Source organism: Triticum urartu, chromosome 2 (genome assembly GCF_003073215.2).
Source record: "Triticum urartu cultivar G1812 chromosome 2, Tu2.1, whole genome shotgun sequence".
Classification (NCBI taxonomy): domain Eukaryota; kingdom Viridiplantae; phylum Streptophyta; class Magnoliopsida; order Poales; family Poaceae; genus Triticum; species Triticum urartu.
Window position 1 is genome coordinate 631,559,377 of NC_053023.1, and position 25,372 is coordinate 631,584,748.

The window sequence follows — 25,372 nt, forward strand, 5'->3', positions numbered from 1 at the left end:
GCCGGGCGTTGGGAGCTCAGTATTAAAGCCTCAGGATTGCTTAGAAATACCTTGTCACTTTAAATTTGTCAGTGCGCGCCAGAAATCATATCCATGCTGCATTTCCAACACACACTAAATGCATCTGAATTCGCAAGTTCAGGGATACAAATTAAAAAAAAAACTTAATTTACATCTGTTTGATGCATGTACGACTGCACTACGACGCCTTTTTCTTACATGGACGTGCAACAGAGCAACATTTACACAGTTTATTGAAGTTGATGAAGTCTACAAACAAATATCGCCACTATTTGAACATCCCAAGCCCAATGTGGGCGGGAACCATTTTCACTGCCTGTACATTCTTCAGAGAGTAGAAAAGGTCGTACTGTACTGGTCAGCCTCAGTAGAGGGTGTTGTATGTGCAGAACGTCGCGACGATGGAGAGGATGGTGATCACCAGAGGCGGCAGCAGGGTGACGTTGAGGAGCATGTCCGTGCCTAGGTAGCCCGCCGCGGTGATCGTCGCGTCCGCGACCACACGGGCCAGCGTCCCGGCCTCCGTTGAGAGGAGGCCGCCATTGTAGGTCCCTCGTGACAGCCTCGACGACATGACCCGCGAAAGAAGGGACAGGTTTACTCCTGCATTTCGTGAGCAATGGAGAGGTTGTTTACGGTTGTTTCAGATATAATCTCACGTGTGCCGCTGAGCTGAATGATTATGAGATTGTTATGCTGTACGTACCTTCAAGCACCTCTGCGAATACGAATGTGATGAGAGCCGAAGAGACGTACTGTGGAATGGAGTAGTGAGGTGTGTAACGGAAGCTCATGATAATGCCAATCAGAACCATGATTTCAGATGCCACCAGAATTTGCCTGCGAAAGAAAGATGTTTGACAATGTAATTGATGATTTTGACAATGTGAGAGCAATAGCACATTTCATTTGTATTCGCATTGCATGGTTCAAAGGAGGCGAGAACAGCAATATGGCCAGTACAATACTTTTAGAAAGCAGAAGGATTTCATATATACAACTGGTATGCCTTGTTAAGAATAGTTACCTGTCCTCAAACCAATTTGTAACGTAGCTCCCAACGATGGCATTTACTGGAAGAACAGTCAACCCAAGAATCGCTAAAAAGATAGCCACGGCGCTTGTATCCCAGTTAAAATAGTATGTGGTGACGACACTTGATTCGGAGAGCAAAATTTCCATCGCATACTTGAGCATAAAGTATATCAATAGTTGTACCTGAGAAATCACCATTCATATAAAGTTATTAAAGGAAAATACACAAGACAGTAGTTTCAGTAGATAAACTAAACCTAAACATTAACATATAGTTTTAGTAGTGAGGTATGGTGTCTTTTTAATTGTTTGTCGATGCCAACTTACCTTCTACTAGTAATTAGAATAAAATTATTTTTAACAAGACACCATACCTCACGTCATGGAGTTCAGAATTTTTTGTATGAATGAGACTATGGAGATAATGTGTTTCCTTTTTGGCATGCTTGAGTTCAGGGAAAACAAAAAGAGCAGTTAGGCGAAAAACAAACCTTCACAGAGGGTGTCAGCAATTTATATGCTGAAGCAAAGGATGTTGCTGGCTCATGGGAACTTTTAGCATCTTCATCATCATTATCCTCCGAATTATCATCCAGCCTCTCTTCTGAACCTATAAGCAGAGGTTGTGCTAGACCTTCCTCCAAATTAGCACTTTCTTGATGGCCTATTTTCACAGGTAAACTTCGTGTTAGAACAATTTCTGACGATGTTACATAATGCCAGTGGCGGAGCACACACTGTTATCGTACAAGGATGAATTCCAGCGTAGTTTATGTTTTCAAACAGAACATTTTGTTCTTCCAAAAGATATAACATTTTGCACTAGCAAAGCTACTACTGTGGGCTGAGAGCTTACCAGATTCAGAAGGCTGCGGTGTTCTGGCTGCAGCCTCGGCCGCAGCCTTAGCGAAGTGTTCCGGCTCTTTGAATGAAAACCACAGCCACACCAAGTAAAGAAGCCAAGCAATGGACATGACCCATCCAGGCAATGTGCTCTGGTTAAAAGTCAGCGAGTATATCGTAAATTTTGTCTGAAGAAAACCAGCAAGGCCAGGGCCACATGCCATTCCAAGAGCACTGGCACTGACGAACCCTGCAGAGGCTTGTAGCCTGATCTTGAGAGGCACACAGTCACTGATATACCGACGGTTCACAGCTCTTGCGGAACCCAACCTGTTGTCAATATGACAAAGGGAGCTACTTCAGAAAATCTCAAATCACAAAAAATAATGACATGTGATCTGATCGAGAAACAAAAAAGAATGAATTCATAACGGGTAAGTTTTTCAATGTGAGAAAAAAAATCTGCATACCCGCATAGTATACGGCCAATCAGGAGAACTGTCAGGGAGTTCAGGTCATATGCCAATGCATACAGCAGGTTCCCAGAGAAAAGCATAATGCTGCTGAATACTAGAGGTCTGAAGTATGACCTATTCGACCAGGCACTAAAATAAACCGAAGAGAACACCTGCGCGACCGCCATCGATCCAATGATTATGCCACAAACTGTCGCGGCAGCTCCAAGGCTCACTGAGTAGTCGTCTGCGGTCGGGACAATGATATATGTGTTCACCATGTAAAGAAATGTGTTCACTAGGTTAAGCATCAGGGACATGAAATGGTAGCTCTCATCATCGACATTATCCTCTGATCCACTGGGTGTGTCGTCTTGGACGATAAGTGCGTGTTGTCCCAAGTATTGCATAAAACTCGTTGCGTGTGTGAGTTTCTGTACGGCATGGTTTACCTGGTCTATGATAGGGTCCTGAATATTGGAGAAAAGAATACCATCACACTTTCAGAACCGCAGAGCAAATAGAACTGAAAGAGAGTGGAACCGTCGAAATACATTACCTGCAGTACAACTGATGGGTTATCATATATGGATAAAAAGCTTCCTCGATGCTCATGTTCCAGATATGCAAGGTTGCGTGATAAAGCACCTGCAACGGCTACAATTCCCTGTATCGATAGAAGCGCATGATAACTTACAGAAATGCTGATTAGCTGCTGGAAAAGAAGAAGAAAAACCTGTTGCCAATGTAAGATGCCAGAAAATTACCACTTGCTTAAAGACTTGCTGAAGCTGTGAATAAGGATGGTTTGAACGAGTGGTGACATAATAATCTGTAAACTTATAGCCAAACCGCTTATCGAATTTCTTCAGTATCTTCCTTAGACCGGTAGCATTCATGTCAACAAAGCGGAGAAGCTTTACAAGATCTCTTCCAACATCTCTGTAATCCTCACGAAGTTGGAAAACTCTTGATGTATCAACCTGTTGCATAATAGCAGCACGCTGTGCTCCCAATTCCTCAATCCTTCTAGAGAGGTGACCTTGTTGTTGCAGCAGAAAGAGCACGATCCTTTCAATCTGAATTTAGTAACACCAAAGAACTTTAGCTAATTGCAATGTATGCTATTTCAAGACACTAAGCTCGTGGTGTAGGATACGATAGACCAAATGAACAAGTAGCTTGAAAATTTGTACGTATGATTATTTCAAGAGAAATCACTCTCTGCATACCTGATCATCAAGAATCCTCGAGAACTCCTTAAGAACTTGCTCGCAATCTTTGCCACCAATTTGGGTCTGTTGAACGTATTGCTTTAACAATTTCTTCATCAATTTGTAATTAATATAGTACCTAACAACAGAAAGATAAAATGACTCATAAGATAACAGGAAATTTGTTAGAGTTGTGAAGGACTTGAAGACAGACATACCCTTTCCATTCTTCTACTTGATCTGCCATCAACTTCTTCCCAAAGTTCACCATCTTGCTGTTTCAGTACCAGAATCTAAAACAGAGGATAAATCATTAGATGATATGGCACATAAAAAAAACCCATCACAAAGGCAGTATGAATTAGACAGCAATTGTATTAAATAAGCACGTCTAGGGAATTGTTTTTCGAATTTTTCATATTTAGTAAATTAATTCACTTGTTGCTATCAAATGGATCATTGACTTGCAGTCTAACGTAGGAAAGAGGGAAAGATAGCGATGTACAACTAAGACGTAGCCGCCCCCTAAATAAGGAATACAGTGATTTAGCCAATAAACAGTGTGCATTCACACGATTCAGCATTATAATCAAATAAAAACTAGATAGAAGTTATTTAGCACACTCTACCCGTTTCCCTGTTTATACAAAGTAAATTTAGGGAACCGTCCACTCCATAAGAGATTCGTCATTCACCATAACAATTTTGTCATTCACCACCCAAGGGTCAATTCACGGCACACGGTGAGTACTTTTAACAGTAGGTCTCAAGGAGAACAAAGCTTCTGCAGAAAAAAAAAGGTGAACAAATAACTGAGGAAAAAAACTACTACTACATGTTAGGAGGATTGCAGAGGTTAATTGTGGTGTCGAGAATGATCCATGAGTCACTAGAGGGGTAACTTTTAGTCTGCTGTAGCATTCAGTCATAAACGTGCTAAATATCTGTCGCATGACTTATCACTGATTGCACCTACATCAAGCCAGTATTAAGTATTAACAGAGCGCAATTGGACAAAATTAATCTATGGTCCTAAGTTGGGACGGATCTGCCAGGGATAATATTAACACCTCAACGTCGGCAGCCATCGATTGGTTGCCGGATGAGAAAACTAATCTCCAAGGTTGATACGCCAGGTAGCAACAAAACCCAGAACCTGCATGTGTCGTGGCGACAAAAATGACGGGCCTCCTTGGTCAGAGGAGCTCATTTGTTGGGATACGGAATCAATCATGGGGCACCCAGAGTACTTCAATAACTTCTCTTTCACCTTGTCTTTGTAAGAAGTCTTATTCTATTTTACTCTTAAAGTAAAATACAGAGTCCTTTCACTTGTCCATTTGTCTTGCAGTGGTTGTTTTTTGGACGAAATCTTGCAGCGGTTGTTGAAGCAGGGCCGGGAAGGTCAAAATTGCTGTCTTCCTTACGTTATTACCTTGTGTTATAAGCTTGTTGGTGCAATGAAAGTTGAAGTTCACCATGATGGGAAGGGAGAAAGTAAATCTTCTTGAGGACCGAACGGTCGACTCAAAGAAAACCATGGAATGTACAGGATGAACTTGGATGAGCACACATATATCCATCAAATCTTTCATCCAAAGTTGTATGCATCAAACTAGTTTGATCCCCCACCTCCTACTTCGCCGGAAAGGAAAAACATCTGGCTCTCTTGTTAGGAGCATGGAGTACCGACTACCAACCAAAAGGAAGAATAATAATTGGAGAAGCAACATGCACCTAAGCCGCACCTAGACACAAACACATGCACCTAGCAACTGGACCGATCTACTTTCACCGGAGACTTGTCTGCAGATATCCTAACGAACTCACATGTTGGATGAGACGACCGGACAGTGCACAATAATGAAATCTAAGGATCTATGGGGAAGCAAGAGAAACAGCACTTGTGAGGTGGAATGAAGCACTATGCAATGCCAAAATTCGTGTAAAAAAAAAAACACGGCGCTCTGTAAAAAAAATGTCGCAGAGTTATACGCAGGCAAACTCAGAGAAGGAACTCACCTTGACCCAAGCTTAAGCACGACCAATGGCCAAGGGAGCAGGCGAATTCGAAGCTCGGTCGATCCCTGGTTCTCCTTCTTGGTTTTCTTTCTCTGCGGGCAACTCTGAATTCTCCCCGGGTAGTTAGATGAACATCAGCAAACCTGGCCGAACCGCCGCAACGCAGCCGTTCCTGCAGCTAGCACCGGCGAATCAGTTTACGGCCAAAGCATTAACAGAATCGATCAGCCACGCAGGGTGTGCAGAGATTGGATAGCTAGTTGCTCACACATATGGACGACGCTCAGCGCGCGGGGACAGGCAGCCAGGCAGTGTGCTCGACAGGAAGCGTGCGATGATGGCTCCAGGTGCGCGGGGGAGGGGACGGGACGGGAGAGGGAGAGAGACGAGAGGTGTGGGGCGGCCCAGGGGTTATATATAGGAGCAGCACGCGGCGTGGGAGGAGAAGAGAAGAAGAAGACGGCAGATTGGATTGGGAGGGGAGGGAGGGAGAGGAGGGGGGCGGAAGCGCGAGGCGTCTCCGGGTTGTGGCGGAGACGGCGCTGCCACTTTGGCTGCTGACCAGCCTGCGCTCCGCGTGTTGCGGCTGCGGACGTCGAGGATCACATCTGGACTCTCCGTTGTGGCCAGGATTTACCCGCTTTCGTTCTCTTTTCCTTCCTCGCTTCTTTTTCCGGCAATCCGAGCGGCCGGCACGATTCATCCGAACCCACCGTCCATCGCGACGGGTTCAATCCAACGGCGGATGTTCTCCCTATATATTTTCCTCTTGGCCGAGTTTTTTGTTGGTTTGCGGGGTCTCTTGGCCGAGTTATATATAATTGATTTGCATCTTTACTATCTGTCGCGCCTACGTGATGACTGCTGTACCCATTACCTGCCACGCCGTTCGATCGACGCATACTGAAATGATCTATGGGTCCCATCTTTTTCTTACAAAAGAGTATTAATGTCAAGATGGTGCACAGCACAGTATTGTGTATCCACACACAAAGATCTCCCTTAACCATAGGGAAAAGGCAACTTAAGATGATTTATGAGTAAATTACATAAATTGCTTAGAGACGAGGAGTTAAAATGAAGACAAAGTTCTGAAGAAAGAAAAAAAAATGAGACCAACCCAAGGGCTAAACCCTCTTGGTTTTTTTATAAAAGAAACTCCGCGAGCACCGTGCGTCCGAGCCGGGGACTTGAACTCAGGTGGGCTGGCAGCTACCCCAGCTGCCCAGCCAACAGGTCGATGCCCCGTCCTCTGAAGAAAGAAATTTGAAAGGTGGGAGGGGTGGAAATAGGTATTTTCAACTAAAAGCTAGTGGTAGGAAAAAGAAGAATCTCATCTCATCTTTGATGAATGATGGAGATCTCATCATTGTTAAACTTGAATTAGTGGCTGATATTGCTGATTTTTACAAACTGTTGTTTGGGCCTGCTGATATCACATCCATTAAATTAGATGAAATTTGCTACTCACAGTTGAGTGAGGTAGATGGAAAGATGTTTGCTGAATATTTTACTTTGGAGGAAATCAAAGCAATTGTCTTTGGAATGAAACATAATATAGTTATTGGCGCTCATGGTTTACCAATATAATTTTACCACGTTTTTTGGGAGACCATGAAGGATGATCTAAAAGAATTGTTTGATGCTTTTCAAGTTGAAAAGCTTGATATAGAGAGATTAACCATGGAATTATCACTGTAATTGCAAAGGTGCCTGATGCTGATAGGATTCAAAAATTTAGATCAATTTGTTTGTTAAATGTCAGCTACAAGACACTAACCAAAGTTGTAGCTGATAGATTGGGACTGGTTATTAGTTGTGTTGTTAGGAATACCCAAACTATTTTTGTTAAAGGCAGATATAGCATGGAGGGTGTGATGGTGCTTCATGAGATCATACATGAGTTGCATCACACCAATCAATCTGGGTTCTCATTGAAAATTGACTTTGAAAAAGCCTATGACATGATTAAATGGTCTTTTCTTTACCAAATGATACAGAAAAAAGGGATGCGACATAATTGGTGTGATTGGGTGACGAAAACTGTTAGGGGAGGCAAGGTTGCTATCAAAGTGAATGACCATGTGGGGCCTTATTTCTCTACTCACAAAGGAGTCAGAGAAGGAGATCCCCTGGCTCCTCTACTTTTTGACATAGTTGTTGATGGGTTAGCTTTGTTGATTAAGCAAGCACAATAGCAAGGATTGATATCTGGGCTTACCCCTCATTGGTCGATGGAGGTCTAGCTTTTTTGTAGAATGCCGATGACACAAATTTTCTAATGAAAGATGATTTATTGGAAGCAAGGCATTTAAAGTACATATTATGTATATTTGAGCAAGTTCATGGGCTCAAGATTAATTCTCTTGGGAGTAAAATTTATTGTTTGGGAGGGGCAAAAGCAAATGAGCAGTACTATAAGGAGATCTTTAGCTACAATGAAAGTGTTCTTTGTTTGAAATACATTGGTCTTTCTGTTACTAATAAGGGGATGAGTAATTCTCAATGGGGTTTTGTTGAAGACAAAATTACTAAGAGAATGGCAGGTTGGATCTTGTCCATTGAATATAGAGTTACTTCGACTAATGCATACCTGAGTAGTATCCCTTTGTACATGCTCTCCTTTCTTGAAGCTCCCAAAGGTTCCTTGAAAAAGATGAAACTCATAGAGCAAGAATGGTGTGGCAAGAAAACAGGGATAAAAAAGTATCACTTGGTCAAATGGCCCGACGTGTGCATGTCTAAAGACTGTGGAGGATTGGGAGTCATTGATCTTCATACCATGAACCCAAGCCTTTTGGTGAAAATGGCTATGGAATTTGGAAAATTGTGAGGGAATGTGCAGACACTCTTGGGTAGGAAATATTTGATAAACAAAACTCTTTCAAGCTTAATTGACGAAAGTGGTGGATCACACTTCTGGCATGGTTTGATGAAGGAGAATACACTATTTCAAAGAATTTTTGAAAGGGTTTTCATAGATGGAAGGAAGAATTTATTCTGGGAAGATGTATGGATTGGAGACGAGTATATTGCTTATCAATTCACAAGGCTTTACTCTATTTGCTTCGCTAGATAAGTGATTGTTCAATTTGTCATGGATAGTGGTTGGTACTGTTGATTTTCAAGAGATCCTTATGCGGAGAAACTCCTGCTCAGATGGAAGAAATGAAGAAAATGGTAGATGAGATTCAATTAAATCAAATGTTTAATGTGAAGAATCTTTATCTGCAGATCAAAGCAACTGATTGGGTAGGGTATAGGAAAATACAAAAAATCAAAATCCCTCGCTTCCAGTTAGAATATAGTTATTGGGTGTTAGAATTAGGCGTTGGCATTGGCCTGGTCAAAATACAGTTGTTTGAGTGGCCTGGGCATTCGGGTAAGGTAGCCGTGCATGATATCGTAACCTGCCCCCCCAACACTAGAGTGACCCATTTCTGAATTATTTGCCCCAGCCATCCATATTCTATGATTTCCTAACCCTTCACTTCTCCCCATGATAAAATTAAGAAATAAAGGACTTGGAGGAAGCGGGAGACCGAAGAGATGCTCGGGGCGACGCCACCCCGGCGGTGGCTCGCCCTCCGGTGGTCCTCCAGCCATCCTCGGACATTGACTTGACCAAAACGCTCCACCTTGCCTCTATAATTCATCTAGTCCCTTCCCTCCCCGATCGCCCCTCTCTCTAATATACCTTGCTTCTTCTGCGGTCAGCCATGGCGATGGAGCAGTGTGCCAGTTGGCCACATCTATGAGTTCCCCATTACTGGGTCTCTTAGAGGCATGGTAGTTGTGTTGCCAGAGGGAGATGCAACAATTAGATGTAGGAGAGAGATCACAAGGAAGAAGACAAAATGGTGAAGAGGGGTGGTAGGAGGGCGCGGGGAAGAGGAGAGCTCGAGGCCTCATCACAATTGATACGTCTCGAACGTATCTATATTTTTTTATTGTTTCATGCTATTATATTATCAATCTTATATGCTTTATGCGATTTTATACCATTTTTGAGAACTAACCTATTAAATTAGTGTAACGCCCCGGATGTAATTTACCTTAATTGTATTCCAACTCTTGCCGTTTCCGGCACTAAGTTATTCTATTTCCTCGTTGTCGGGTTTTTGTCTCCATGTGTTTTGTCTTTGTCTTGCATCTCATATCATGTCATCATGTGCATTCATTTGCATACATCTTCGTCTCATGCATCCGAGCTTTTTCCCCGTTGTCCGTTTTGCATTCCGGCACTCCTATGTCCTCCGGTGGTCCTTTCTACCTCTTTTCGTGTGTGGGTGCTAGACGTTTTCGGATTGGACCGAGACTTGTCATGCGGCCTTGGTTTACTACCGGTAGACCGCCTATCAAGTTTCGTGCCATTTGGACTTCGTTTGATACTCCAACGGTTAACCGAGGGACCGAGAAGGCCTCGTGTGTGTTGCAGCCCGACACCCCTTCAAAGTGTCCCAAAACCCACCTAAACCTCCTCCATCATCTAGATTGTTCGATCACGATCGTGTGGCCGCAAACCGCACCTCATTTGGAGCTTCCTAGCTCCCTCTACCTCTATAAATAGAACCCCCCCCTTTTCAATTCACGGACGAAACCCTAGCCCCCCTCCTCCTCCAGCCGCCGGACGAAATCCGGATGGCCGGACACGTCCGCTCCGCCCGTCCGCTGCCACGTGCCCTCCTCCCATTGGCCACCGCCCGCGCCCACTTCGCCGCACCGCGCGGGCCCGCTCGGCCCGTGGCCGGCCCCCGCGGCCCAGCGCGCCCTGCCGCACCCTCCTCGCCACCTCGCCGCACCGACCTCGCCCGCGCCGCCCGAGGCCACCGCCGCCATCAGCGCCGCTGCCCTGGCAAGCCCTCCTCGGATCCGGCCGCCTCTCCCATCTCTGGCGACGACGACCTCGGCAAGTCCGGCGACGTTTCCGGTGATCCTCGGTTCGCGTGAAGCTACAGTGCCGGCCCGATCTGGATCTCAGATCCGAAATCTCGGGGTTGACTTTTTCGTCCCTAACCCTAGTTTTTATGCATACTTTGACAATGCCATAACTTCCTCATCGTAGCTCCGATTCATGCGTGTAGCATATCAAAATGTTCGTCTCGACGAGTACATCATTTTATCTCATTGCATCATTTTCATTTGAGCTCATCTCGATGTCCGAAATGCTGTTGGAAGAGGGCTATGTGAGGAAAGTTTCAGATCTATTTCAGCAAATGCACTTTTGTCATTTTTGCCATGATTAATGTGTGCATTCTATGATCCTGAGCTCTACATGTGTTTTGTAGAATGCCATGTTATCTTTACAGGGGTGTATGTCATGTATTTTTGTGATCTTCGTGGTGACTAGCACAAGCATGCAAAGTAGCTTACTCATTGATGCTGATTTCAGGGACTTAGAATTTCACTAAGTCCTTGCCCTGTCATTATTTTTATGCCATATGTTCATGTTGTTTCATAGTGATCCGTGCCTCTTTTGAGGATGATCAGTAAGGATGTTTTGTAGATAATGTTGTGTTCTATCCATCCGTGTCTTTGTTTGCAATTATGGAGCACTCTAGCTTGAGTCAATCGAGCTCTACTTTTGCTATAAAATGTTCCTGGTAGATTGTTAACATGGTTAGCAATTTTGCCGAGCTTGTTCTTGTTGATCCATGCATGCTATGTTGTTGTTCTTACCATTTCTAGCTTCTATGCCATGTCTATTTGCTGGGTGTATGCTTAGTTTGTCATGCAATGCCTCGTAGTGAGTGCATCGAGCTCGTAAACATGCCTACTTGATAACTGTTTTGCCATGCTCCAGTTTTTCACTAAGTCTGAATCTGTTTATGTTTTTGCTATGTTCACATGCTTGCAATGGTATTTTCTGATCCCTTTTGGCTCATGGTCACTAAGGGACTTTTGTTATATGCTTAGAGTAGCTTCATGCCATGCCTTGATTTGCCATGATATGTTCCTGTAGCATGTAGTTTTCGTGCTCTAAACATTGCTTCCTGATGATAAATTCCTGACTTGCTGTTAATTTCACTAAGTCTGTAACCTGTTATCTTTTGCACTTTTTCCATGCTTGTTTGAACCTTCTATTGAGTGAATTAGCCGTAGCTCAGTGTTCATCTTTTGTCAAGCATTATGAGTGGATCCCTGCCATGTATTTTGTTGTCATGTTTGAGTTTAGTAGCTTATTTATCTTGATGCATTTAGGTGGTCTCGTGCTGATTATCGCAGACCGGTGCCATATTTGTTTTGCTTGCCATTTCCAAACCGTGCATCCGATTCCGGTGATCTTTATATCGATTTCAACCGAAATCACCTCACCTTTCCAGTGGCACTCTTGGATTTCCAAGTTGAGGCCAGGTTCAATCTTCCCTTTGTAAATCATGCATATGCATCACATATCACATCTCGCATATCATACCATGTTTGCATCATGTGGCTTGAGCATTGCACGTGGTTGATTGTGTTCCCTTTTGCTTGTTGTTCTTGTTTGGGTAGAGCCGGGAGACGAGTACGTGTACGAGGAGCCCGTTGAGTACGCCTACGAGGATCAAGGCAACTCTGAGAACTTTGAAGACAAGATGACCATACCCTCGAAATCACTTCTATCTTTGCTTGCTAGATGCCCGCTCTTTTGCTATGCCTATGCTACGATACCTACCACTTGCTTATAATGCCTCCCATATTGCCATGTCAAACCTCTAACCCACCTTGTCCTAGCAAACCGTTGTTTGGCTATGTTACCGCTTTGCTCAGCCCCTCTTACTAGTTGCAGGTGAAGATTGGAGATCGTTCCTTGTTGGGACATGTTTATTGTTGGGATATCACCATATTATCTTGTTTATCTTAATGCACCTATATACTTGGTAAAGGGTGGAAGGCTCGGCCTTATGCCTGGTGTTTTGTTCCACTCTTGCTGCCCTAGTTTCCGTTATATCGGTGTTATGTTCCCGGATTTTGCGTTCCTTACACGGTTGGGTTATAATGGGAACCCCTTGACAGTTCGCCTTGAATAAAACTCCTCCAGCAATGCCCAACCTTGGTTTTACCATTCGCCACCTAGCCTCTTTTCCCTTGGGTTTCCGGAGCTCAAGGGTCATCTTTATTTAAACCCCCCTGGGCCAGTGCTCCTCTGAGTGTTGGTCCAAAATGGGCAGCCTGTGGGGCCACCTCGGGGTAACTCAAGGGCTGGTTTTACTCGTAGCTTGACCTACCTGAGTGTGCCCTGAGAACGAGATATGTGCAGCTCCTATCAGGATTTGTCGGCACATTCGGGCGGTGTTGCTGGACTTGTTTTACCATTGTCGAGGATGTCTTGTAACCGGGATGCCGAGTTTGATCGGATTGTCTTGGGAGAAGGAATATCCTTCATTGACCGTGAGAGCTTGTGATGGGCTAAGTTGGGACTCCCCTGCAGGGATTTGAACTTTCGAAAGCCGTGCCCGCGGTTATGGGCAGATGGGAATTTGTTAATGTCCGATTGTAGATAACATGAAACTTAACTTAATTAAAATGCACCAACCGCGTGTGTAACCGTGATGGTCTCTTCTCGGCGGAGTCCGGGAAGCGAACACGGTGTTGGAGTAATGCTTGATGTAGGTTGTTCTAGGATCACTTCTTGATCATAGTTGTTCGATCGTGCTTTTGCCTTCTCTTCTCGCTCTCAATTGCATATGTTAGCCACCATATATGCTAGTCGCTTGCTGCAGCTCCACATCATACCTTTACCCTACCTATAAGCTTAAATAGTCTTGATCGCGAGGGTGTGAGATTGCTAAGTCCCCGTGACTCACAGATTACTTCCAAAACCAGATGCAGGGACCGATGATGCCGCTCCAGATGATATGACCGAGCTCAAGTGGGAGTTCGATGAAGACTCTCGTCATTACTATGTGTCTTTCCCAGATGATCAGTAGTGGTGCCCAGTTGGGGCGATTGGGGGACTTTGTTGCATTTGGGGGTTGATCTTATTTTGGTTCCGTAGTCGGACCTTGAGTGTAATTGGATGAATGTAATGACTTATTTATGTATTTGTGTGACGTGGCGAGTGTAAGCCAACTATGTACCTTTCTCCTTTATTTATGTACATGGGTTGTTTGCGAAGATTATCTCACTTGCAACATTGCTTTCAATGCGGTTATGCCTCTAATTCGTGCTTCGACACGTGGGAGATATAGCCGCATCGAGGGCGTTACACTTAGTGCTCAGTGCCAATTCCTATTTTCTTGGCCTATTTCTTTGTTTCGCAGAAAAACCATACCAAACGAAGTCCAAACACGATGAAACTTTACGGTGATTTTTGGACCAGAAGAGACCCTGGAAGCTTCGGGAGAGGGCCAGAAGACCTGCAGGTGGGCCACAAGCTCAAGGGGTGCGTCAACTGAGCTTGTGGGCCTCATCGGGCTCCGTCTGACCTAATTCCAGTGCTACAGATTCTCTAAATTCCAAAAAACCCTCAGAGCGAGACACAAAACAAATTTATTGCCTCTACAAGTCTTTGTTCTTCCATGATCCCATCTGGAGGCCTCCGTCATACTCTATCGGAGGGGGGAATCGATCACGGAGGCCATCTTCATCAACCTTGCTGCCTCCATGATGATATGTGAGTAGTGCCCACAGGGCCTATTGGGACATAGCATTAGCTAGATGGCTCTCCCTCCCTCCCTCCCTCTCTCTCTCTATCTCTCTCTCTCTCTTTGATCTTTAATGCAATGATCTGTCCGGATATCTATTCGACATAATTCATGTGGTGTGTTCGTTGGGATCCAGTGAATTGTGGGTTTATGATCAGATTATTCATTGAAAGTAATTGAGTCTTTTCTAAGATTTATTATGTGTGATTTTATAGCCTTGTATTTCTCTCCGATCTATTCGTCTTCTTTGGCCAATTAGATTGATTTATCTTCATTGGGAGAGGTGCTTGGTAATAGGTTCAAATCTTGCAGTGCCCTTACTCTATGACAGGAAGAGGTGCAAGAAAGGTATTGTATTGTTGTTACTAAGGGTAAAACATTGGGGTTCAATCATAATAATTGATTTAATTTTGTCTACATTATGTCATCATGCTTCAAGCATTACTTTGTTTGTTATGAACTTAATACCTTAAGATGCATGTTAGATAGCGGTCGAGGGGGTGGAGTAATAATAGTAGATTTAGTAAGATTAACAGTCTACTTGTCACGGACTTGATGTTTGTATGTTGATCATGCCATGAGTATCATCATAACTATGCGCTATTCTATCAATTGTCCAAATGATTTGTTTACCCACCCTACGATGCTCATGAGAGAGATGCCTCTAGTGAACACTATGGCCTCTGGGTCCATTCACTTTACATTTACTAAAACCCTAAAAATATTTGCTGCAATTTATTTATCTTTATCTTTATTTTTTATTTACTTGTCCACCACTATCAAATTTTATCCTTGCAATTAATGAGTACAAGGAGGTTGATAACCCTCTTGCCCACGTTGGGTGCAAATATTTGCTTTGTGTGTGTGTGTGTGCAGGTACTACTATCAAGTTTTGTGTGGTGTCTCCTACTGGTTTGATAAACCTTGGTTCTTAATTGAGGGAAATACTATCTACTACTATACTACATCACCCTTCCTTTTTCGGGAAAATCCCAACGCCTATCACAAGTAGCAACAGTGCAGCCGCTACTCATCTTAGCGTCGTCACCACTGGTCCATTGGGAGCTGCTGCAGCTGATCCTGCCTTACACCGCCACGACTCCGATACTTTTTGTCTAGGCCCCACGAGACACCAAACAAAATTCAACACTTTTTACATCCAAACACAAAGTTGGAATTGGTTGCCTGTTTGATTCCATCCACCAATGTTTTATGCAACCAAATAACAAAATTGGCAATGATACTCAATACCAATGTCCTAGGATAGTTGGCATTAGAGCCAATATAATGCCAAGCCCTTCAATGTCTACATCCAAACAGAGGTTTGAAGATTAAATCTTCTTGTGGCTAATTTTGAGAAATAACATTAACAAAAAAGACGATCTCTTTAAAAGAGGTTGTACTGAGAATGATCAATCACTACTGGAATCAGCTTATTTGCCGTCTGCCAGTTCTTTGCTGTCAGATGGCAGACGGCAAAGAGGCACTTTGTCGTCTACTTGCAAAAAACAGACGGCAAAGAACTGACAGACGGCAAAGATGCCAGTTGCCATCAGCCAATTCTTTGCCGTCTGCCAGCTGATGGCAACGATTCTTTGCCATCTGCTGGTAGACGACAAATAGATGGGTGAGGCCCAGTGGATACCAGTGCTGTAACGGCCCACCAGCCCCACCTCATTGTCGTCTGCCAGCAGATGGCAAAGAATCTTTGCCATGTGCTGGCGGACGGCAAAGAGGTGGGGCTATCTCTTTTTTTGCGGGTACAAAGAAAATCGTTGCCCCCACCTCCTCTCTCTGTCTCCCCTCTCTCCGCCCGGCCCCCACCTCCTCTATCTCTCTCCCCTCTCTCTCCCGCTCGTCTCTCCCTCTCCCTCGCACGAGCACCTATGGCGGCCGATTTCGGCACGCTCCGACGGGATTCGACGGCGCCCAGCACACCCAGGTGACCCCCTCGCCCCGCTCCTCCATCCCCTCTGACCAGATCTGACTCGCGCGTCCTCCTGCGACCACGTGTGACCCTCCCCTGCGGCTAGGGTTTCGGCCACCACATCACCGGCGTGGCTCCGGTGTTGCTCCGGTGACTCAGGTGAGTCTCTTCACTCCTCCTCGTCACATCCATCCCTCTCTTTCTCACCGCGTCGCATCGTGTCTCCTCTCCCTCACAGATCCATCACGCCGGGAAGCCATGGACGGGAAGGACGCCATGGATGGGAAGGACGCCGTGGAGGACGCAGCTCCACCACTGCCCCAACACCATCCAGGTCCGCCCCTTCTCCTCTCCTCCCCTCTTGGATTTCTTCTTTTCCTGCCTTGCACACGTCCACTCAAGTTCTAACCCAAACAAGAAAAATTATCAATCTTGTTTTTGCTGCATATGCAATAATGGTTGAGGAGGACTCAGTTGTTCACTTCTATAATTGTGCCATAAATCAGTTTACTCTGCTTGAGGGCTGCCATGGTTAGCTCGATTTGATAGGGTCCTTACTACATATGCTGCAGGGATTTAACTTGACTTGTTAATAATGAGTGTCAATCAATCAAACACAAGGAAACTATAAATGCTTACTATTTCATATAGTGATCGTTGTGTTGTGTATAGGTAAAACTTGTGCTGTCCTTGTCTACTTCGGAGGCATCATCATGTGTTGTCAATTTAGTTTCTGCCATGGTTTTGGTTTGGTCCTGCTTATGCCAAATCGATCATTCATTGCTTCTGAACATTCTACCTTTAATCTTTGCTTCTGTAAACCGACCTTTCTTCTATTGAATGGAGTGTTTGCTTGCTGTGCGGGAAAAGTAGCTCATTCATCACTGATTTGGCATGTGCAACCAAAGTGGACGGACCGCATTTAGGTCCGGTCGTTGTGAGGATCCTCCAGCGGTGCTGGATGTGCCGTGGCGCGGTGGTGCCCCTGGGTGGCGCCTCCGTGCTGCGGTGCCCCTGGTTGGCGCCTTCGTGCCCGTGCTCTCACTGGCGCCGCCGTTGTGGTGCTCTCTGGCAAGCTTCGGCTTGTTGTGGTGGTGTTGGTTGTGATGCTGGTCACACCATAGTGATGGTGTGGCTGCATCCTGCTTCGACTACAACTCCTTTTGGTGAGCTTCTCCTTGCTCCCCTCCTGATCTCTCTAATGCATAGCTCTAGCTCTTGATCTTGCTGGATGTGAAGCCTCTTTGCCCTCCGCTGCAAAAAACAGATGGCAAGGAAGGCCTTTGTCGATCCTATCTTTGCCGGAGCCCTTTGCCATCCGCCAACCTTGCCTTTGCCGTCCGATATGGCAGACGGCAAAGTACTAGATTCCTGTAGTGAATGATATTTTTGTAGTCAACCTGAAAGTATAAAACACCTATTGTTTTACAGAAGTCTTGCCAAGTTCGCATGGAGAGTTATACTATGTGCTTTTGATCTAGATAGACCAGCTAAGGACATTCATGATCATATCCATGGATGGCTAGACCAGCCCCCCCCCCCCTCATCTTCACAAATTGTTATGGTAGGGGGATGCTCTCTCCTGGACTTAATGGAAGACTAGGAATATTGCATGTGTTGTGAAAAAAATTCCCGATGATCCTGCATCTATAATTATAGCATGTGCCAGCTACTTATGAATTGGAAAATCTTACAGACAACCCAAGGGGCGAGAAGCGTTGAGATTGGAGTGGAGACAATCAAGAAAGTGATGAAGAAGATATAAAGCAAAAGCATGAATGGGCTCCAACCGTCCCTAGGATTGGTTGTGACTAAAATCTTCATAGCTCACGCCTTCTTAGGATTCTACTGCATTATATCTATCAGCTCCCTTGTTGGTTTTTATCTGTTTTATTTTCCCAGTTTGTTTGGAGTCTAGAGACTATTCAATCTCAATATGCTTGAGATGTAAAAATGCTTTATCGTGTTTCGTTGAAGGTGCGGGTGCTGTGATGAGGACATGACTACCTTGGATACGACCAAAAATATTGCATACATGCATATTTGTGAGGTGATTTCTAATACAAACTATGCAATATTTTATTTCTGTTATCCACGACAAAAATACCCCGCCGACTTTTATGTCATGTCTAATTGCAAGTGTATTGGACACTTATACAAACCATGTGTGAATATAAAGAAAAATGAGATGATTAGGTGATGTTCAAGAAGTCCTTTCACGTTGCTTTTGGCCCAAGAGAAGACACATGCTAAGTCCCCCATGTTTTGGACTTAGATTCGGACTGCATAAACACACCTAACTTCAAACGCCTTCAAATTTTGCATCTGGACTCCGAATAGAGTAAATCTTTTTTTGTTAGAAAGCTTGTCTCGTGAACTTTCCAGCACAATTGGATTCACCTTCAAATTCATCAAGAGAGTGGAGAAATCACTGAAATAGTCCAGCGTTGTACCAGAATCCGAGTCAAACTAAGTCAAAAGGTTTTGCGTCACCTCCACTTGGGCCCATGGGACTTGTACGACCTAGGGTTAGGGTTAGGCTGCCTTGGGACGTCGTCCTATCTCCTTGGCCTCCACCCCTTGGTCCTATATAAGTATATCAATCTAGTAGCATTTTCTTTGGGATTTGTTTAGTTAAAAGCTAGCCATTTCAACTTCGTGTGTACTTCGTTTATGTCCAACAACTAGGCCAAGACCGCTTTCAGATCCCCACTTTTATCAATACTTCATCCATATTCACAATATTTAGATTGCTTTTTATCATATTCTTTCTTGTTCTTCGATTGCGTGCAGGAATAGACCTTCGTGGTCAGGCTGATCATGCCTCCTGCATCATCAGTAACCTCAAGAGATTGGCTTAGCAATTGCTAAGGCACAACGTCGTGCACGTTTGTAGTAGGATTGTCAAAGTTGTTCTTTCCCAAATCGATAGTTATCATCTCATCAAAAGATCGGTACCTTGCCTCTATCATACTGGGAGCCTTGCGTGGTCACCTAGATATCATCCCCTCTCTTCTTGGAAGTCTAGAGTTAACCATGCTGGCGAGATTGCTCAGCTAGTCTGGGATCTCTCAACATTTGTGGTAGTTTTTTTTCTTTTCTTTCTGATGGTTTAATAGACATTTGAGTTTATTTAATAGAAATCGACGAGGAGGCTCGTTTTTTCAAAAAAATCCATGCATAAAGTTGTCTAGAACGGTACTTCAACTATGAGTTCATCGCGATCACCTCCATCAACCTACCACTCCCTCCTGCGGCAACATCATCTCTGACAGCCATATACCAGGGTATATCAATAGTCTAGAAGTTTAACCTCACAAAATTGACCTACCCAAAAGTCCGGCCTCCCCAGACCAACGTTCAAAATTGGCCTCATAGGATGGCCTTCCAGATCCGGCCTCAGCTCCGACGACGCCAACAACTTGTACTCCAAGACGTGTACCTAGTAGATTTAATAGGACTCTACTGTGTAAACTGACTTGGGCCCATGTAACCCTACCCCTTGTCCACCTGTATAAGGGGAGGTAAGGGCCTCCTGAGAGGGTACCTTCTACCAACAAGCATCTCTCATGCGAAACAACTAGTATAATATATACCAGACATGCAGTATGTAGGATATTACCTCACCTTGAGGATCTAAACCTGGGTAAATCCTTGTCTCATGTGCACCCAATTTGATCCTCTGTGTACTCTTGCCCATGAGCAACCCTATCAAGGGATGTTGCCATAATATGAATCATCAGTTGAGGCACCAGTTGGGGTTATACACATAGGTACTATGCTGACATGTTTTTTCTTGTGGAGATCGGATCACCCTGACGGACCTCATTGCGCAGATCTCCCCGGCAGATGTCACTACCCGGATCTCATCTCCTGAGCGGTACCTCCCAGATTATCTTCCTTGTATAAAATAATTTTACAAAGAACTTTTCACTCCGACCCGCACTGTTTTGTGTTCGCAGGTTTGCCTAAGATCGAGACCACAAGAAATTTTTTACACCCTACAAACCACAACCTTAGTTGGACCGGCTTCACGGAAATCGGACTCACTACTCCATCCTCATCGCATCTGGCTTAGCGGAATCCGGCCTCACCTCTCTAGGCTCATTGCGTCTGACTCCGTGGAATCTGACCTCCCCATGACTGGCTCTGTGAAATCTGGCCTCATCGTGATGGGCTATGCAGAATCTGGACTCGCCACTCCGACCTTGTCCCGTATGGCTTGAGGTCTCCACCTCATCGGATATGGCTCGAGGCTCCACCTCATGGCATCACCGAGCTAGAAGCACAAAATTTTCTAGTCCACTTTCATTGTTAAAGCTTCATATTTTACTCCATCATGAGTTTGTTATTTGACAAGTCTTCCAAGCAACGCTCGATGGCTACTCATCACCCGCAACACAAGGTGAGTTGTGCGCCGAGGCACTAAATATTGATCTCCCTGTGGACAGGCCCAAAGGCTTCATCCAGTTGATCTCCCTAGGTCAGACTCAAGGCTGTATCAAAGCGCCCCCTAAGGCAATGCCCAAGGGCTGCATCCAAGTGAGCTCTCTGAAGTCGGACCAGATGATGCATCAAAGTGATAACTCTGAGGCCAGCCCCCGGGGCTACATCATATCTGATCTCCATGAGGCAATGCCCGAGGGGTGCACCGAAATAACAATTAATTAACTGTGCATATAAATGTCCACCCCTCCACCTGGCTAGTGGTCGTCATCCAATCCAATAGATTGATGGGAGATTGAGCCACCGTTGTTCTTCATCTTCTCGATCGGGTTCTTGAGCTCTTCTTAGAGGATGCAACACTTTGTTTTTTCATTCAATTTCAACCAACAATGACACATAGTGAATGAATTTTTATCAACTTGTTGGTACAAAATGACATCCAACCCCATCTTGCAAAAAAGAATCACTCAAGTTAATGCAAGAAACGAAGCAAGCAATACAAATGATGACAATTTCAAGCAAGTCGAACTTACATGGCTTTGGATTCCAATGCCACTTTGTTTCCCCAAAGAGGAAGGGATGATGCAGCGCAGCGATGGTAGGCATTTCCTGTTGGGGAACGCAGTAATTTCAAAAAAATTCCTAAGCACACGCAAGATCTATGATGGTGATGCATAGCAACGAGAGGGGAAGAGTGTTGTCCACGTACCCTCGTAGACCGTAAGCGGAAGTGGTATGACAACGCGGTTGATGTAGTCGTACGTCTTCACGATCCGACCGATCCTAGTACCGAAAGTATGGCACCTCCGCGATCTGCACACGTTCGGCTCGATGACGTCCCACGAACTCTTGATCCAGATGAGTGTCGAGGGAGAGCTTCGTCAGCACGACGGCGTGATGACAGTGATGATGAATTTACCGGCGCAGGGCTTCGCGTAAGCACTATGACGATATGACCGAGGTGGATTATGGTGGAGGGGGGCACCGCACACGGCTAAGGGATCAATGATCAACTTGTGTGTCTATGGGGTGCCCCTGCCCCCGTATATAAAGGAGCAAGGGGGGAGGCCGGCCAACCCTTGGAGGCGCGCCAAGGAGGGGGGAGTCCTCCTCCTAGTAGGAGTAGGACTCCCCTTTCCTAGTCCTACTAGGAGGAGGAAGGGGGGAAGGAAGGAGAGGGAGAGAAGAGAAGGAAAGAGGGGCGCCGCCCCCTTCCCTAGTCCAATTCGGACTAGAGGGGGAGGAGCGTGCGGCCCTGCCTTGGCCGGACCTCTCTCTCTCCACTAAGGCCCATGTTGGCCCATTAGTCCCCCCGGGGGTTCCAATAACCCCCAGCACTCCGATAATTATCCGGTGACCCCTGGAACTCATTCGGTGTCCGAATATAGTGATCTAATATATCAATATTTATGTCTCGACCATTTCGAGACTCCTTGTCATGTCCATGATCACATCTGGGACTCCTAACTATCTTCGGTACATCAAAACACATAAACTCATAATACCGATCATCACCGAACGTTAAGCGTGCGGACCCTACGGGTTCGAGAACTATGTAGACATGACCGAGACACGTCTCTAGTCAATAACCAATAGCGGAACCTGGATGTTCATATTGGCTCCCACATATTCTATGAAGATTTTTATCGGTCAAACCGCATAACGATATGCGCTGTTCCCTTTGTCATCGGTATGTTACTTGCCCGAGATTCGATCGTCGGTATCTCAATACCTAGTTCAATCTTGTTACCGGCAAGTCTCTTTACTCGTTCCGTAATGCATCATCCCGTAACTAACTCATTAGTCACATTGCTTTCAAGGCTTATAGTGATGTGCATTACCGAGAGGACCCAGAGATACCTCTCCTATACTCGGAGTGACAAATCCTAATCTCGATCTATGCCAACTCAACAAACACCATTGGAAACACCTATAGAGCATCTTTAAAGTCACCTAGTTATGTTGTGACGTTTGATAGCACACTAAGTGTTCCTCCGATATTCGGGAGTTTCATGATCTCATAGTCATAGGAACATGTATAAGTTATGGAGAAAGCAATAGCAACAAACTAAGCGATCATCGTGCTAAGCTAACGGATGGGTCAAGTCAATCACATCATTCTCTAATGATGTGATCCCGTTAATCAAATGTCAACTCATGTCTATGGTTAGGAAACATAACCATCATTGATTCAACGAGCTAGTCTAATAGAGGCATACTAGTGACACTCTGTTTGTCTATGTATTCACACATGTATTAAGTTTCCGGTTAATACAATTCTAGCATGAAAAATAAACATTTATCATGATATAAGGAAATATAAATAACAACTTTATTATTCCCTCTAGGGCATATTTCCTTCATTTCCTTCAGTGAAGAAACCAAGGTTATCGAACCAGTAGGAGAACTAAGCAACACAACGCAAACATCACCTACACACAAATAACAACACCTCGCAACCTGCTACCTCTTGAGCACTGCGTTGGTTTTCCCTTGAAGAGGAAAGGGTGATGCAGTAAAGTAGCGTAAGTATTTACCTTAGTTTTTGAGAACCAAGGTATCAATGTAGTAGGAGACTACATGCAAGTCCCTCGTACCTACACAAACAAATAAGAACCTCGCAACCAACGTGATAAAGGGGTTGTCAATCCCTTCATGGTCACTTACGAGAGTGAGATCTAATAGAGATAATAATAATAAGATAATTTTTTTGGTATTTTTATGATATAGATTGAAAGTAAAGATTGCAAAGTAAAAATAGATTGGAAACTTATATGATAAAAGATAGACCCTCGGGCCATAGGTTTCGCTAGTGGCTTCTCTCAAGATAGCATAAGTATTACGATGGGTGAACAAATTACTGTTGAGCAATTGATACAAAAGTGCATAATAATGAGAATATCTACGCATGATCATGTATATAGGCATCACGTCCGCGACAAGTAGACCGAAACGATTTTGCATCTACTACTGTTACCCCACACATCGACCGCTATCCAGCGTGCATCTAGAGTATTAAGTTCATAAGAACAGGGTAACGCATTAAGCAAGATGACATGTGAAGGAAATATGCCCTAGAGGCAATAATAAAGTTATTGTTTATTTCCTTATATCATGATAAATGTTTATTATTCATGCTAGAATTGTATTAACAGGAAACATAATACATGTGCGAATACATAGACAAACAGAGTGTCACTAGTATGCCTCTACTTGACTAGCTCGTTGATCAAAGATTGTTATGTTTCCTAACCATAGACATGAGTTGTCATTTGATTAACGGGATCACATCATTAGGAGAATGATGTGATTGACTTGACCCATTCCGTTATCTTAGCACTTGATCGTTTAGTTTGTTGCTATTGCTTTCTTCATGACTTATACATGTTCATATGACTATGAGATTATGCAACTCCCGTTTACCGGAGGAACACTTTGTGTGCCACCAAACGTCACAACGTAACTGGGTGATTATAAAGGTGCTCTACAGGTGTCTCCGAAGGTACTTGTTGGGTTGGTGTATTTCGAGATTAGGATTTGCCACTCCGATTGTCGGAGAGGTATCTCTGGGCCCACTCAGTAATGCACATCACTATAAGCCTTGCAAGCATTGCAACTAATGAGTTAGTTGCGGGATGATGTATTATGGAACGAGTAAAGAGACTTGTCGGTAAGGAGATTGAACTAGGTATTGAGATACCGACGATCGAATCTCGGGCAAGTAACATACCGATGACAAAGGGAACAACGTATGTTGTTATGCGGTTTGACCGATAAAGATCTTCGTAGAATATGTGGAAGCCAATATGAGCATCCAGGTTCCGCTATTGGTTATTGACCGGAAACGTGTCTCGGTCATGTCTACATTGTTCTCGAACCCGTAGGGTCCGCACGCTTAAAGTTCGATGACGGTTATATTATGAGTTTATGTGTTTTGATGTACCGAAGGTAGTTTGGAGTCCCGGATGTGATCGAGGAGATGAAGAGGAGTCTCGAAATGGTCGAGACGTAAAGATCGATATATTGGACGACTATATTCGAACATCGGAAAGGTTCCGAGTGATTCGGGTATTTTTCGGAGTACCAGAGAGTTATGGGAATTCGCCGGGGAGTATATGGGCCTTATTGGGCTTTAGAGGAAAGAGAGAGGAGAGGCTGCGCCCCCCCCCCAATTCCTAGTCCGAATTGGACTAGGGGGAGGGGCTGCGCCCCCTCCTTCATTCTCTTCCCTCTTCCCTTTCCTTGACTCCTACTCCTACTACTTGGAAGGGGAGGAATCCTACTCCCGGTGGGAGTAGAACTCCTCCAGGGTGCGCCATAGGGGCCGGCCCTCTCCCCCTCCTCCACTCCTTTATATACGTGGCCAGGGGCACCCCATAGACACAACAATTGATCATTGATCTTTTAGCCGTGTGCGGTGCCCGCCTCCACCACAATCCACCTCAGTCATATCGTAGCAGTGCTTAGGCGAAGCCCTGCGTCGGTAGCATCATCATCACCGTCATCAAGCCGTCGTGCTGACGGAACTCTCCCTCGAAGCTCTGCTGGACCGGAGTTCGTGGGACGTCATCGAGCTGAACGTGTGCTGAACTCGGAGGTGCCGTGCATTCGGTACTTGGATCGGTCGGATCGTGAAGACGTACGACTACATCAACCGCGTTGTGCTAACGCTTCCGCTTTTGGTCTATGAGGGTACGTGGACATACTCTCCCCTCTCGTTGCTATGCATCACCATGATCTTGCGTGTGCGTAGGATTTTTTTTTAAATTACTACGTTCCCCA

At 44.7% G+C, this 25,372-nt stretch overlaps 1 protein-coding gene across 2 annotated transcripts; it reads right to left on the reverse strand.

Annotated features, from left to right (window-relative positions):
• Positions 1-72: 72 nt before the first annotated feature.
• Positions 73-6,068, reverse strand: LOC125539300 (SPX domain-containing membrane protein OsI_17046). 2 transcript variants are annotated; one of them, XM_048702723.1, is made up of 12 exons: positions 5,859-6,068; positions 5,591-5,762; positions 3,787-3,861; positions 3,587-3,707; positions 3,122-3,433; positions 2,914-3,021; positions 2,370-2,824; positions 1,913-2,229; positions 1,548-1,720; positions 1,049-1,239; positions 728-861; positions 73-624 (listed from the first exon to the last, which is right to left on the reverse strand). In XM_048702723.1, exons 3-12 carry the CDS (start codon positions 3,837-3,839, stop codon positions 386-388), a joined length of 2,103 nt encoding a protein of 700 aa, XP_048558680.1. In that variant the 5' UTR covers positions 3,840-3,861; positions 5,591-5,762; positions 5,859-6,068; the 3' UTR covers positions 73-385. The 2 variants fall into 2 exon arrangements, with proteins under 2 accessions (XP_048558680.1, XP_048558678.1); XM_048702721.1 differs by having other exon boundaries at positions 5,591-5,768.
• Between the last annotated feature and the right edge of the window lie 19,304 nt (positions 6,069-25,372).